The sequence below is a fragment of the Haematobia irritans genome, chromosome 2, assembly GCF_050003625.1.
Source record: "Haematobia irritans isolate KBUSLIRL chromosome 2, ASM5000362v1, whole genome shotgun sequence".
NCBI classification, from domain to species: Eukaryota; Metazoa; Arthropoda; class Insecta; order Diptera; family Muscidae; genus Haematobia; species Haematobia irritans.
The window spans coordinates 228,517,219-228,534,684 of NC_134398.1; the positions used below are offsets into that span (position 1 = coordinate 228,517,219).

Genomic DNA, 17,466 nt, shown 5'->3' on the forward strand with positions numbered 1-17,466 from the left:
GTTTTATTTGTATTTAAAGTGAACACTTCGTTTGTGTAAAATTTCGTTCATCTAAAAAGAAAACTCTTCTTTCAGTGTAGGTAATTTGGGAACATTATTCCTATACCAGCAATAAAAATTGGAGGTCATTACTTTAATGGACTTCATTTTCACTTCACAAGAAGTTCATTAGAGGTGATATATAAAAATTCTCTGTTTTACTCGTATTCAGTTTAGGCAATAAAATTCAGAATTCCTACATTTTTAAGTGTATAGACACAAAAAGAACAATTGTACCGATCCATTTTTCGGCAGACATGGAATTTGCCATATGACAATCCCATGAACAATTTAATGTGTCACCACTTCCGAATCCTAAAAGACCATTTTCATAGGATTTTTGGCTGCGATTTTTTCTGAGATGTCCAGCATTTGTATTACATATGGAATGGTCAGTGTTGCCAACTATTGAGAAGTAAAAATAGTTAGATCAAATAAACTTTATAAGAAACAAATCGATTTTTTAAAAACTCTCCAGAAAATATGAACCACTTAGGGGGGAAGATATAATTTTTTTTAAACAAAAAATCAATTCTTCAATTAAATTAATAATTCCGCCCATGTATTTTCTGACTCAATTAAAAAAGTTAATTATTTCTATCTAAACTTTATATTGATAACCATTTTCACCTATTCATGGAGGTAAGTTTTCTCTTTTGGTCATGACAAAGTCTATCGCTCTCCCTCTCTCTCTGTCTCTCATTGACATTTAAACTTTTTCTCATTCCGTTAGCCCCGCCGATTAATAGTTTTTCAGGTCCTTTTAATAGGAATCTATAGCAAAGCACATGCACGATATATATGATCTATTAGGATGTCACCAATATATAACGTATGATCTGATGAATGTAAGTAAGTATTATGGCTTATACATGGAGATGACGTTTAAACAAACAGTCATTTCTGATAATATAGCCTACTCCTCTTATTACATGACAAAAGCATAAATATTGAATTTATATACAAAAGATATACACCACAACAAATACAATATATACTTATGTAAGACGGATAAAAATTATACACATATGTAAACCATTTTTTTCCAAAATGGATTAAATCCCTGAATTCTAATTTGTATACATACCAAACCCCCAAAAAAAACAGAAATAGTTATAAAATAAAAATAGCAACAAAACACATAGTTTTAAACTATAATATCGTACATAATTAAATGGAAGACAACAAATCATTTATACATAATCATCAGCACCACATAGTATGAACTAAAACCAATCACTATATAGTTATAAATTAATACTTTAATTTAGTAAACGAAAAAAATATGCACCAAGTTCCACAATATACTAATCAAATAGAAAGAAATATAGGCTTTTATTTTTATTGATAAAAAAACTGTATGCTCATCTGATTTACAAAAAAAATTTCCTATTTTTGTAATATAAATTTTACTGATTTTTTTTCCCCATCAATAAATTGAAAATCATAACATTAGATAATTATCATAATTTTTATTTTTATTTATTCAAACATTACCAAAACAATCTTTAGATTTAATTATGATAAACTAAAATTTAAAATATAAAAATGTAATCCTAATATTTATAACTAATTCCCCAAATTCTCATTAAAAACTTTTGAAATTTATTATTAATTCAAAAAGAGCAACAATGCTTTGATACAATTGAGTTGACAGCAAAGAAAAAGAATAATAAAGGGACAAAAATATGAACGAAATCTGTTAAATGTTAAACACAAGATATACTAAAATTAAAAGAATAACGTATATTAATCATATTTCTTAAAATAAATAAAAACAACAACAACAATAACCTTATAATAATTGGATGACTACAAAAAGACAAAGAACATTTTATTTAAATGAACGCAAGGACATGTGTTTGCTGATATACAGCAAAAACATCTTGTAATGAATTTAAAAAATAAATTTACCAATAACAAATCCAACCAAAACAAAAAATAATATTAAAAAAAAAACAAACAGAGCAACAAAATCCAACAGACATGTGTAGTTAAATGAAATACAAAATTTATATAAGTTAAAATAAAATATGTTTGAAACTAAATATCTTGGTTTTATTCTAAACAATCATTTGGTTATAAAGGGTGATTTGTTAAGAGCTTGATAACTTTTTTTTAAAAAAAAACGCATAAAATTTGCAAAATCTCATCGGTTCTTTATTTGAAACGTTAGATTGGTCCATGACATTTACTTTTTGAAGATAATTTCATTTAAATGTTGACCGCGGCTGCGTCTTAGGTGGTCCATTCGGAAAGTCCAATTTTGGGCAACTTTTTCGAGCATTTCGGCCGGAATAGCCCGAATTTCTTCGGAAATGTTGTCTTCCAAAGCTGGAATAGTTGCTGGCTTATTTCTGTAGACTTTAGACTTGACGTAGCCCCACAAAAAATAGTCTAAAGGCGTCAAATCGCATGATCTTGGTGGCCAACTTACCGGTCCATTTCTTGAGATGAATTGTTCTCCGAAGTTTCCCTCAAAATGGCCATAGAATCGCGAGCTGTGTGGCATGTAGCGCCATCTTGTTGAAACCACATGTCAACCAAGTTCAGTTCTTCCATTTTTGGCAACAAAAAGTTTGTTAGCATCGAACGATAGCGATCGCCATTCACCGTAACGTTGCGTCCAACAGCATCTTTGAAAAAATACGGTCCAATGATTCCACTAGCGTACAAACCACACCAAACAGTGCATTTTTCGGGATGCATGGGCAGTTCTTGAACGGCTTCTGGTTGCTCTTCACTCCAAATGCGGCAATTTTGCTTATTTACGTAGCCATTCAACCAGAAATGAGCCTCATCGCTGAACAAAATTTGTCGATAAAAAAGCGGATTTTCTGCCAACTTTTCTAGGGCCCATTCACTGAAAATTCGACGTTGTGGCAGATCGTTCGGCTTCAGTTCTTGCACGAGCTGTATTTTATACGGTTTTACACCAAGATCTTTGCGTAAAATCTTCCATGTGGTCGAATAACACAAACCCAATTGCTGCGAACGGCGACGAATCGACATTTCACGGTCTTCAGCAACACTCTCAGAAACAGACGCAATATTCTCTTCTGTACGCACTGTACGCATTCGTGTGGTTGGTTTAATGTCCAATAAAGTAAACTGAGTGCGAAACTTGGTCACAATCGCATTAATTGTTTGCTCACTTGGTCGATTATGTAGACCATAAATCGGACGTAAAGCGCGAAACACATTTCGAACCGAACACTGATTTTGGTAATAAAATTCAATGATTTGCAAGCGTTGCTCGTTAGTAAGTCTATTCATGATGAAATGTCAAAGCATACTGAGCATCTTTCTCTTTGACACCATGTCTGAAATCCCACGTGATCTGTCAAATACTAATGCATGAAAATCCTAACCTCAAAAGAATCACCCTTTAGTATGGAGGGTAAGTAAAATTTTACAATACGACTTGACTTGCAATGTTTACATAACCTTAGTTTGGTTCCCTGATAAAGGGTGATACGGTCAAAATTTGGTCAAGGGAAAACGCGTGCAAATCGGTGAAATCGTTTATTTAAAAAATCAAATTAAATTTCTTTTTCAAGTTCAATTAGTATAAAATTCAGGAAAAATATTCAGTTAGGCTTTCGCTTTTCCAAATCCGAATTGCCGGGCCTCACGCTTGACACCTGCCATCAGATTTTGTACAGCCACCATGTCCACCTTCTTCGCCACAGAAAGCCAGTTTGCCTTGAACTGCTGCTCGTCCTTAGCAGTTTTTTTGGTCTTCTTTAGGTTCCGCTTGACAATAGCCCAGTATTTCTCAATTGGGCGGAGCTCTGGCGTGTTGGGAGGGTTCTTGTCCTTGGGAACCACCTGCACGTTGTTGGCGGCGTACCACTCCATGGCCTTTTTACCGTAATGACAAGTTGCCAAATCCGGCCAAAACAGTACGGAACAACCGTGTTTCTTCAGGAAAGGCAGCAGACGTTTATTCAAACACTCTTTCACATAAATTTCTTGGTTGACAGTCCCCGAAGCTATGAAAATGCTGCTTTTCAAGCCACAGGTACAACTTTGCGAACTTTGACAGTTTTATGTGCTTGAAAATATCTGCTACCTTTCCCCTTTCTTTTGCCGTAAAAAAATTCCTGTCCCGGAAGCTGCTTGTAGTCGGCTTTGACGTAGGTTTCGTAGGGATCGCGCTCTGGCCGTCGTATTTTGTTTATCATCGCGATTTGGAGTCACTACCTTCTTGTAAGTCGATAGTCCGGCTCGTTTTTTGGCTCGATGCACGGTTGTAGACGATACACCCAGCTTATTTGCAGCATCTCGGAGAGAGAGGTTCGTGTTTCGCTTGAAACTACCGGCAACACTCTTTGTCGTCTAAGCGGCTTCCGGTTTTTCCCCGATCCAGACTTCCTGGCTGTCGACAAACGTTCCCCAAACACTTTAATTACATTTGTAACGGTTGATTTGGCAACTTTTAGCGATTTTGCCAGCTTTGCGTGCGAGTAGCTCGGATTTTCGCGATGCGCGAGCAAAATTTTGATACGCTGCTCTTCTTGCTTGGACGACATTTTGACAACTGAAGAGTGAATTCCAAAATCAAAATAGGAGCAACATTCTACACACACACACCTTCAAAATGAGAGGTTTTTTAAATGCAAAATTGAAAGAAATACGTCAAGTTTATATTGACCAAATTTTGACCGTATCACCCTTTATTCTAATAGCGGGGGCAATTTAGCTACGAAATAGTAAACGAAAATAGGTCAAGAGGAGTGCATCTGGATATTTGATTTGGATTTGGATTCAATGATTTTAACCATCATTTAAGTATTGTGGTATTAATATTAAACAACAAATAAACCCAATTTAATCCATGTTTTGTTATTTAAAACTTGAATACAGATTGCACTTAACGAATATTCAACTTCCATTGAACTGAAGTGAAAAGAGTTCAAGATTTCAAAGATGAAATTTTAGGATGCTATATCAATAGAATTTTAACCAATTTTAGGATGTCGAAATGACCAACGGTAGTTTAGTTTAGCGCAAACGTCTAACGGATTTAGATCACGGTTGGTAGAATTCTAACAAAAAATGTAGATTTTTTACTGTTTGGTAGATTAAAAGAATTCCTGATGATTTGGTAGATTTTGCAAAATATCCCTCTCCAATAAATAAAATATAACATTTTGACAAAATTTTCTATAGAATTAAAATTTTGACAAAATTTTCTATAGAAATAAAATTTTGACAAAAATTTCTATAGAAATAAAATTTTGACAAAAATTTCTATAGAAATAAAATTTTGAAAAAAAATATATAAAAATAAATTTTTGACAAAATTTTCTATAAAAATAAAATTTTGACAAAATTTTCTATAGAAATACAATTTTGACAAAATTTTCTGTAGAAATAAAATTTTGACAAAATTTTCTATAGAAATAAAATTTTCAAAAAATTTTCTATAGAAATAAAATTTTGACAAAATTTTCTATAGAAATAAAATTTTGACAAAATTTTCTATAGAAATAAAATTTTGACAAAATTTTCGATAGAAATAAAATTTTCAAAAAATTTTCTATAAAAATAAAATTTTGACAAAATTTTCCATAGAATTAAAATTTTGACAAAGTTGTTTAAGAAATAAAATTTTGCAAAACAAAACTTTGTGATTTGGGAGTTTTTGGTACAATTTTCTTCAAAATTTGGTAGATTATTTTTGACTCGAGTGGCAACCGTGATTGAGAGGCGAAGATTTTGGTGGTTATAGTGCGAGAACATCCTTTTTAAACCATTCTTGGTTTATGGCCGAAATGTCTTTCTGCACAGTGTTTTAATGCTGAAAAATTTTCCTATAATTTTACGATTTTTTTTTTTGCCCCGCGGTCGATCGTGGGCCATCACGACGCCTTGAGTTCTAGTGGTCAATCTAAGGTATACATTTTTAATTAACTCTTTTTACAAATTGAAATAGCTTCTCATCGGAGAAAAACAAATTCGGTAGTTCACCACTTTCGTGCAAGCGAAGCAATCCTTTGGCTCTTTCTAGTATAACTTTGTTTGTCGGTCAGTTCTTTTTTGAACTTTAATGGCTTCAAAATCATTTTTCAATATGTGTTGCATACTTCCAGCTCACGAGCATGTTTTCTACCACTGCGGTGTGGATTTCGACTAGAAATTGTCCGATCACTTTTCGGATAATTTCTAGTGTTGTTACCATTACTTTTGTTCACTTTTTGGACGCCATGTAATATTTCCAGTATCACTGTAACGAGCAATGTTAAGAGAAACAAAATATTTATCCACATTTAAATGCTGGGGAGCTCTAACGATAGCCATTTGTTGTTTTCCAGTCAAATATAAAGCAATCACACTATCACTCTTGAATTCCATCCATGAATAACTTTTGGAGCTTGTAAAAAATAAAATGAACTATTACTGGAATAACTCTGTCAGCTGCCAGACGAGCGGTTTAAAAATTAGCATCCCTATATTGACAATTTTTTTCCGAGTCAATTACGAAATTAATTAATCCCATTAATTTTTAACTGAAATTGATTCAATCACGATCAATGTTCAATCGCAGAAATATTTAGACGTCAAACATATACTTGATTAAAAATTTAATTGGTTTCTTGGACACATTCAATTAAGTTAATTATTATTCAACACTAAATTCAATTAATTTTTTTTTTATAGAGACAATCAATTATTTAGTTAGACTTTCTACTTTTTCAATTAATTTTACAATTTGTAGCCATTTTTAATAATTTAATTGATTATGTTTTCAGTTTCACCCCCATTTTCATAAAGTTCCGTTAGTGCTACGTTAGCTTACGATTTTTTAAACCATACTACGGATACATCTGCCATCTTGACTATATATTCCATACTCAGCAAAAAAAATTAAAGTTACTCTAACGGCACAACTTTAAAAGCACTTCCAAAAAGTCCTCCCAAAGATGTGCTTTATTTCAACTACACAGGAAGTTCTTTTAATTCAAATTGTAATTGTTCAACTCGCTTTTTTCATGTTTTAATGGGTTATTTTTATTCAAATAAGTTGCTGAATCCATTCTAGAAAAATTGCGAATTTTTGTCAGTTAGGAACTTAACTGCTGATAATTTTTCCGTTAAAGTTAATTAAAGAGAAGATTGACTGGCCGTCAATCGATTACATTTTGGTTATATTTTTTTGTTTGTAAGGAGATGTACTGCATTATATGTCAAATTGTATGCTTAGCTGATATCAGCAACCAAAAAAATAACCCGAGTGGTGAATATAACAAAATATCCAAACCTAGGACTTCTCTAATATTTTAAATTTGGTAATACCACATTTGAATTTTTCTATCCAATTTTCAAGTAAAATTGACAAAGTCAGTTTTCAAATCGAAGAAAATTTTCACATACACATATTATAGAGCTTTTGTCAATTCGAAATAAATCTCAATTGCAAAAATGAACACGGAACAAAAAATGAAGGTCGATGAACGTAGTTCCTATTACATACAAGTAAAAGGTATAGATCCTGATCGCAATATAAAGAAATTGCGAAAAATTTTTGGTGTCTCACATACCATACAAAAACAGGCTCTAAGACGATTCAGCGTCACCGACGAAGAGAAGGAAGAATTGGCACGTAAACGTGGCCAACAGCTAAAGGAACTGAGGCAACAACGAATTTCATCTTTGGGCGCTAACCACAGATATATGCTAGAAATTGTAGCAGATCTTATGGACACAGAAACGGAAGAGATCATAAGGGGTGTAGTCGATGACCCTGCTTTTGTCGACCTACTAACACAAATGTTGGAGAAAAATGGTCTTAGGGCTTGCATGATTAGTTATGCCAGCTTGATGGGATATCCCCCTGACTCGGGACGCTATGTTGAGAGTATGAAAAGACAAACAGTCAATCGTGCTATTGTCCATCGAAGTGATAATGTTGAGGTGTTTGGCAAATGGGTGGTTGTCTATCGCAACAGTAACAGGAAGAGCATAGACAACCGTACTATCTCAGAAGATATAGGCTTTTTCTGCTGGAAAACCGACAAAAAAGAATCCGCCTTATATGTGATTAAAACGTTCATGGACCGCATACTCTTGAAATCCATAGAAGCTGTTTCAGAATTTGGCGTTGCTGAATTAGAGCACAAACGGAAATTCTTCCATACCCTCAAAATGTTCAATACGTTTCTCAAATCGTCTGAGGCCACTGTGTCGAGTCGCGTACATTTTGAAGTATCACATGAGCTGTTCAAAGGATTCCTTTTGGTTAAATTCCAAATAGAGGCCAGTTCGAAAGATGTGAATCGTGTACGTCTAGTGGAAAAATATTTCAATCATTGGATGCGTCAAATTCAAGGAATACTCGTTGAAGGTAAACAAATTCAAAAGGATTCTGCAGATGTGGGACCCTTAGAAATGTTGGTCTTTTGGAGACGGATTTTGGCCCGATATACATCCATTAAGGAGTTTGTTTCATCTCAGGCCTTTAACAATCACAAGGAATGTCTTACTTTATCTCGATCATCGAAACTATTGAAGGTATATGTATTTCAATTATTTCCGGATGAAATGTTAATACAAGTATCTATAATTTGGTTTCAGAAATGGGCCGAGATAGACAATTTAGTAACCGTGGCATTAAATGAGGCCAAGGATAATGTATGGTATATGACTTCTTTACAAAAGTTTTGGGATCCCTTATATAGGTATGCCTATTTTTTATTTCAGTTCGAAATAGCATACTGTAAGTGCTTGAAATATACAAAAAATAATAATATTTATATTAGAGATAGAAAAGTCTAAAATCTAATTTTCGACTATTCAATCTTGTGCTAAAAAGTCTAAGTCAACTTTTGGTAATCTTTAAAACCTGAAAATGTCATTAACAATTCCATTTTATTTGGACATAAAATCTATGTACCTTATTTCATTGCCGTTTTTTGTGAATATTAATATGTTTTGGCTTTTCTTTTCAGATCTTCTCCAGATGAAATAATAAGCAGTTTACCTGGCCTAATGGTAGCCATAAGGAATGTTTCGAAAACAGCTCATTTCTTTAACACACCCACTAACATTACCGGATTATTTGTAAAGATATCCAATCAATTGACTTTAGTCAGCAAAAACTTTTTAACCGACAATGGCAAAATGAACATATGGAAGATGTCTGCCGATGATGTGATTACAAAAATAGAAAAGTGTCGTGATGTTATGGAAAATTATAAACAGCAGTATTTCGCTACATGTGGAGATATGGCTGAATCTGATGAAAAACCATGGGTTGTATCATCGGTGTATATATTCACATGTCTGACGAAATTCTTAGATCGCTTGGATAAGGTAAATAGAGATAGTTTCTAGATTTTTTTTTTAAGAAAAATATTTAAAACCTTAATTGATTCTATTAATTATACCCTGCGCCACACTGTGGAACAGGGTATTATAAGTTAGTGCATATGTTTGTAACACCCAGAAGGAGACGAGATAGACACATGGTGTCTTTGGCAATAATGCTCAGGGTGGGTCCCTGAGTCGATATAACCATGTCCGTCTGTCCGTCCGTCCGCCCGTCCGTCTGTCTGTCCAAATTTAGCACATGTTCCAAATTTGGGTCAGAATAAAACCCTATTGATTTTGGAAGAAATCGGTTCAGATTAAGATATAGCTCCCATATATATCTTTCGCCCGATATGCACTAATATGGACCCAGTAGCCAGAGTTTTATACCGATTTGCTTGAAATTTTGTACAAACATAACACTTAGTCGTATAGTCAAGTGTGCAAAATTTGATTGAAATCGGTTCAGATTTAGATATAGCTCCCATATATATCTTTCGCCCGATATGGACTAATATGGTCCTAAAAGCCAGAATTTTGGCCCAATTTGGTTGAAATTTTGCACAGGGAGTAGATTTAGCATTGTAGCTATGCGTGACAAATTTGGTTGAAATCGATTCAGATTTAGATATAGCTCCCATATATAAATGGTGGTGAAGGGTATAATATAGTCGGCCCCGCCCGACTTCAGACTTTACTTACTTGTTTTTTTTTAAGAAAAATATTTAAAACCTTAATTGATTCTATTAATTATACTCTGCGCCACACTGAGGAACAGGGTATTATAAGTTAGTGCATATGTTTGTAACACCCAGAAGGAGACGAGATAGACACATGGTGTCTTTGGCAATAATGCTTAGGATGGGTCCCTGAGTCGATATAACCATGTCCGTCTGTCCGTCCGTCCGCCCGTCCGTCTGTCTGTGAACACATTTTTGTGATCAAAGTCTAGGTCGCAATATAAGTCCAATCGCCTCCAAATTTAGCACATGTTCCAAATTTGGGTCAGAATAAAACCCTATTGATTTTGGAAGAAATCGGTTCAGATTAAGATATAGTTCCCATATATATCTTTCGCCCGATATGCACTAATATGGACCCAGCAGCCAGAGCTTTATACCGATTTGCTTGAAATTTTGTACAAACATAACACTTAGTCGTATAGTCAAGTGTGCAAAATTTGATTAAAATCTGTTCAGATTTGGATATAGCTCCCATATATAGCTTTAGCCCGATTTACACTCATATGACCACAGAGGCCAATTTTTTACTCCGATTTAATTGAAATTTTGCACAGAGAGTAGAATTAGCATTGTAGCTATGCGTACCAAATTTGCTTCAAATCGGTTCAGATTTAGATATAGCTCCCATATATATGTTTTTCTGATTTCGACAAAAATGGTCAAAATACTAACATTTTCCTTGTAAAATCGCCGCTGCTTAGGCGAAAAGTTGTAAAAATGAATCTAATTTTCCTAAACTTCTAATACATATATATCGAGCGATAAATCATAAATAAACTTTTGCGAAGATTCCTTAAAATTGCTTCAGATTTAAATATTTTCCTATATTTTTTACTAACATTGTGTTCCACCCTAGTGCATTAGCCAACTTAAAATTTGAGTCTATAGATTTTGTAAAAGTCTATCAAATTCTGTCCAAATCGAGTGATATTTAAATGTATGTATTTGGGACAAACCTTTATATATAGCCCCCAACACATTTGACGGATGTGATATGGTATCGAAAATTTAGATCTACAAAGTGGTGCAGGGTATAATATAGTCGGCCCCGCCCGACTTTAGACTTTCCTTACTTCTTTTTTTTAATGAATCGCATAAATTAGTTACATCTATCAAATTTTTAAAATAAATTATTTTTTAATTGACATTGACGACTGATGTTGTAATTTCCGTGATTGAAGCAATATTAATTAAAAATTAATTGGATCAATTCGTAATTATTATAAGATTTAAGGCCATTTTCATGTAACTCCGTTTGACTTTAACAGAAAATAAAGTGCCAATATTTTCTTTCCGGTTAACTTTACCTGAAAAATCTGCAGCAGTTAAGTTCTTAACTGACATAGGGAATATATAGGCAAGGTGACAGGTATGTCCATAGTGCGGTTTAAAATTTTGTTAGCTAACTTAGCACTAACGGAGCTTCATGAAAATGGGGCTTAGAGGTTTTATAGTTTAGGTAAAACAATTTTTAAGAATTACATTGTTTCATTTAATGTTTTAACCCTTTCGCTACCGATGTCCACTAGAGAGGACATTCGAAAACGACTCCAAACTCTAACTTCCCACTTAGTTTCGATTTATTTCTCGATGATATTTTAAAGTAGAGGCTCTTATCTAAATAAGCTATACATTTTTTTTATATTGCTGGGCACTAAAATGTATTTTCATAACATCCCAGCAAAAAAAATTCGAAGTTCTTCCAAAGGCACAACTTTAAAAGCACTTCCAGAAGATGCACACCCAATGATGTACTTGTTTTACTTAAAAATGTACTAATTTCTAAAATAAAATACATCTAAAATTTGATCAAAATCTTTTAAAGGAACGGATAGATTAAGATTACAATTTAAATTTATTGAATTAAATTCTCTCAAAGCTCTTGTAATAGACTCATTGCAAGCATAATTATTCCAATGCATACACTGAAAAAACAGTGAACCCACCAGGAAAGATAATTTTCGATTAATTTTAGAAAATTTTGATTTTTTTTAGAAAATTTTAACTAAACAGTATTACAAGCGCTGGCATCACTCCGATATGGTAAAAATAAGTAAATATTTTTCGACAAATTCAAGAAAATTTATTAGACATAACTAAGTTTTTGCACTTGTTCAAGAAAATTTTGTAGTTTTAAGAGAAATCTTGGAGTTCAAAATTGCAAGAATGTCTTTAGTGCCATACGAAGTTCATGATGGACACATTTTTGGTAAAATTTACAAATTTAAAGAAATAATGAACTATTTTGTGAGAAATACGAAATTAGGAAACCTTTATGCTTTATTTTTGTATAATTTTTTCCTGTTTTTTAGTTCATTTAACTAACGTACGCAAAAAATTATTTGAGTAAAGTAAACTTTTTCCAAACATAATGATTCTATGAACTAATATAAAGTTAAATTGGCTTTAGTGAAATAGAGAGTTCACTTTTTTTGAGTGTAGGTACATGAAAGTATTGGAAAAGTCTTAAACTCCTAGCAGGAACATTTATTTAAACATATTAAACATATTATTTTAACATATTAACATATTTAAAACAACAAAAAATTAAAAAAAAAAATAGTGGACACCTAGGTCAGGTATAATTAGACCAGTCTAACTGATAAAGATTTTCCTAAAGGTTTTTTTTAATCCATTTATTTAGATAAAATCAATTCTTAACACGGAAATCACATATTCCATTTTGGATCGCATACGCATAAGCGGAATGGAGAAATTTAATGCCATAATAAAAAACGCAAGGACCATAATCAGTTCTAAACCCTACGATCCCTTGAACTATCGTAGTGATTCATTCGATAAGGATTTTGAAGTATTCGTCAAAGATGTGGAACAAGCAGAAGTGGGTATGCAGCAATTTGTGAAACAGCTAATAACCGATGTACCCACCACCGAATCTATACTCCTAATATTACAACGTTTCGAACGTTTAAATTTGGAATGCCTATGTCTAGATCGGCGCTATTTAGAAGTATGTGAAATGTTGGAAAAGGAAATGGTGGAACTAAAAGATGTGTAAGTGGGGAGGGATAAACAAATAATAATTGATGATTCATCACACTTTTCTGTCTATTCCAGATATAATGCAGAACGTGGTAGTCCTAGTATAGCACGTAATATGCCTCCCGTAGCCGGTCGTATAATGTGGATACGTTCAATATTTAAAAAAATCGATGTTCCCATGAGCACTTTAAAATCTAGAACCTGTGTCTTGGCTCACAAAAAAGCCCAGAGAATGATACGCTATTACAATTATATGCAAAGTATCATTTGCCACTATGAGATGACCTATCACAAGGCATGGTTTGACTATGCCGAAGAAGTTCGATGTCTTCTTAATTCGCCCGTTTTAACACGTAACAAAGAAGCTGCAGAGTATAGCATTAATTTAGATCCTGCTATTAGACAAATGATAACAGAAACCGAATGGATGTTGAAATTGAAATTGGATGTTCCTTATATAGCCTCGGTGATTACCTATTGTAAGCAGAACATTTTAAGACCAGCAGAATCTTTGCAAATTGCCATACAGCATTTTGATCAATTTCGCCGAACTATAACACCAGTTTTTATAAATATTATGCGGTTTCGTTTACAAGAGGTATCGGTTTTACTGAAACCAGGTTTGTCCTCCATAACATGGTTATCGGAAAATTTGGAGGATTTTGTGGCCAGTGTAGAAAAGGTAAGATACGCAGAAAAAAATATTTCCAATTAAAAATTTGACTGTTGAAGTTGATAATGTAGTCAATGAAAAAAGTTAACACAATTACGGTCATTTTCATGTAGCTCCGTTAGGCTTTAACTGCCAGTTAACAGAAAGTAAATTGCAAATATCTTATCTCCCTTTAACTTTAACTAAAGTCTTCAGCAGTTAAATTCCTAACTGGGTATGATATATATGGGCAAAATGATAAAAATCCCAGCAAAAAAAGCGTAGCCAAAAAAGTAATGAAAATGTTCTTTTTGGATCCGGAAGTGGTGCAAAATTGACGCAGAAGCGATGAATTTAACATGGACTTGTCATAGGACGGAAGTCCTCCATTTCAACAGCCGTTGCACTGAATTTGCATCACTTTTTTAGGTGTGATCCGAATTCAATGTTTTGGATGTAAATTAAAAAGTTCTGTGATATTTTGTCAATTAAATAATTTTTATAATTTTTAATGGATTCTAACGCTTGTTGAAAACGTTTGATCTCAAATATTTTTAAAAATTCACAATTTTTTCAGATTGGATTTAGCATTTTTTCGACAAAATTTAAACGATTTGTACCATTTTATGAAGTTTTACTCTGTTTTTAACCTATTTGAAGGGAGCCACCATGGTGCAATGGTTAGCATGCCCGCCTTGCATACATAAGGTCGTGGGTTCGATTCCTGCTACGACCGAACTCCAAAAAGTTTTTCAGCGGTGGATTATCCCACCTCAGTAATGCTGGTGACATTTCTGAGGGTTTCAAAGCTGCTCTAAGTGGTTTCACTGGAATGTGGAATGCCGTTCGGACTCGACTATAAAAAGGAGGTCCCTTGTCATTGAGCTTAACATGGAATCGGTCAGCACTCAGTGATAAGAGAGAAGTTCACCACTCTGGTATCGCAATGGACTGAATAGTCTAAGTGAGCCTGATACATCGGACTGCCACATAACCTAACCTAACCTATTTGAAACAAAAAAGTTAAAATTACCCATTAAAAACATGAAAAAACCAAGTTATTAAAAATTGAATTAAAAGAACTTCCTGGATAGTTAAAATAAAGAACATCATTGGAAGTGCATCTTCTGGAAGTGCTTTTAAAGTTGTGCCTTTGGAAGAACTTCAAAATTTTTTTGCTGGGATATCCATATACCCAAAAAAATTTTTTCTGATTCAATCACGAAATTAATTGATCCAATTAATTTTTTAATTGAAATGTCTTCGATCACAGAAATGATAGTATCAATTAAAAAAATAATTGACAGTCAATAAAAAATTAATTGATACTATTAATTTGTGTGATTGATTTTTATTTCAATTAAAAAAATTGTTGAATCAATAAAATTTTTAATTGAATATTTTTTTTAAAACTCAATTAAGATTTTAATTGGAAAAATTGTGGGGAAATTTTTTTTCTGTGTAGTGCAGTTTAAAGGTCCGTTAGCTAACGTAGCACTAACGGAGCTTTATGAAAATGGGGGTTGATGTTTTAATTAAATTAAAAAATAAATTCAGTTAAGAATATATTTGATTTTGTTTTTAATTAAATTTATATTTTAATAAAATAATAAAATATTTCCATATAATTAATAGTATTCAAGGATTCATTAAATTTTGACTCAAATCCAAACAAAATTACATTCCAAAATTCCATCTTTAGTTACAATCGGAAGAAAGTATAAACTTATAAAATTACAAGAAAATTAGTTCATCTATTTGATACAAATTTTAAAGATAAAATAAATATGAATACACAAAAAAAAAATTGTTTCCGATTCATTCACAAAATTAATTGATCCAATTAATTTTTTGATTGAAATATCTTCAATAACGAAAATGTTAGTATCAATCACAGTTTTAATTGAGCATAAAAAAAATATTTTATTAAAAAATTAATTGATTTCATTAGCAAATATCAATTAATTTTTTAATTGATTCAATTAAAATTTTAATTGATGTTGATTGCAAAATTCAATTAATTGTTTAATTAAAAACGAAACTATTTGTAATCGCTAAAAAAAATTATAGTTTAAAAAAATTGGATTAAGAATTTAAAAAATATATTCATATTTTTTGTCTTGTTCTTTCGTGTTTGATTAAAAAGTTAAGTATATCAATTGATTTTTTAATTGAAAATTTAACAATTTTCAATCATTGACTTAATTGACTTAGTGTTTCTAGTTTGATTAAAATATTAATAGTATTAATAAATTTTTTAATTGAAAAAGTTGTCAACTTCAATCAACTTTTTAATTGAGAATATTTTGGTGATATTTTTTTAGTGTATATAAATAAAAATTCAACAATTTTTTATTGCGGTCAAAATCCATTAAAAGTTTCATTGAATCAATTAAAAAATCAATCAATCAAAATCAATCTATTTTATGTATAATTTTTATTTCTAATTTATTCTGTACTATCATTTTTGTGATTGAAGCAATTTCAATTAAAAAATTAATTGGATTAATTAATTTCGTAATGGAATCATTGAAGTTTTTATACGAACAAATCTATACTATGAGCTTTAATGTGAAATTCATTAATGTCGGAAGGAAGTACATTTTTTATATTGGTCAAAGTTCATTTTGAAGTCGGTATTGATGTTGGATAAATTTCATCGATATTGAACATAATCGACATTCAAAACAATTTCTTCTACTTTTGCAAATTTTGAAACTTTGATTCCATATATAAAATAATCGTTTTTAGCAAAGCCATAACCAAATTCGACTTAGTTAGACCTATTTTCTACTCTAATTAAATGTAATGTTTTTATTACAAAAATGAATGACCTACCATTTCTTACAGAAAGTAAACGAAGTTGCTACATTTTATAAAGCCGTTTTGGATCTTGAATCGATACGCATTATGGATGAGATGACTTCAATGCAACGCTATCTTTATATCTACATACCCAAGTCGCCAGAATCTTCGGGGAAATTCTACGATAACTGTAATAATTTACGTCTCGAAATTGAAAAGGAACTTGAAAGGAAATCTATATGCATGGAACGTGCTGTTATAGCTTTGTGTAACATGTTCGTGAAGTTATTGGATTTCCCGCCCACAGATTCGAAAGGTCGCAGAGTCTTTCAATTGCCACCCGATCAAATTAATGATAGCAATTGGCGTGCAGAAGGCAGTATGCCCATTGATAAATGGGATTGGATACAATTTCAGAAAATCTATCGAACCATTTATATGGTTCCCAATGACATATTAAAGATTGCACAATTTAAAAATTACGAAAACATACGTTATGAGCTGTATCATTTGCATAATGATTGTATGGATTTATTTTCATATTATAATTCGAGAATGATACTGGCATTGGTTGGCTGTTGCAAGAGATCTTTGGATTACGTTCGTCAAAAGATATTGAGGTGAGTGAGAGTTCTCATACTAAATGAGATCTTATTGAACTTAAAAACAAGTATATATGGCCGAAAGTTTGGCCAGGCTGAATCTTATGTACCCTTTACCATGGATTGCGTACAAAGATCTACTTAAAACTGTCAACCTCAATCGTCTTACATAAATTGTGGTTACAATTTCCCATGGAAAAGTACAGTTTTATTTTCTATCATTGTCTTCTAAATTGCAAGTTATTCCATATGGAGTCTATGTTAGATAAAAATATCAGATTAATAGAAGTTCTTGATCGGTTTATAT

The 17,466-nt window shown here is 32.2% G+C and overlaps 1 protein-coding gene across 1 annotated transcript in view; it reads left to right on the top strand.

Moving 5' to 3' along the window:
• Positions 1–7,416: 7,416 nt before the first annotated feature.
• kl-3 (dynein heavy chain 8, axonemal kl-3) overlaps positions 7,417–17,466 on the top strand; it is a 33,553-nt gene continuing 23,503 nt past the window's right edge. Inside the window, exons 1-6 of the mRNA XM_075297706.1 lie at positions 7,417–8,556; positions 8,620–8,723; positions 8,994–9,357; positions 12,742–13,112; positions 13,176–13,782; positions 16,603–17,177. Coding sequence (XP_075153821.1) covers positions 7,468–8,556; positions 8,620–8,723; positions 8,994–9,357; positions 12,742–13,112; positions 13,176–13,782; positions 16,603–17,177 — 3,110 coding nt within the window. The 5' untranslated portion in view covers positions 7,417–7,467. The remainder of the gene's footprint in view (positions 8,557–8,619; positions 8,724–8,993; positions 9,358–12,741; positions 13,113–13,175; positions 13,783–16,602; positions 17,178–17,466) is intronic.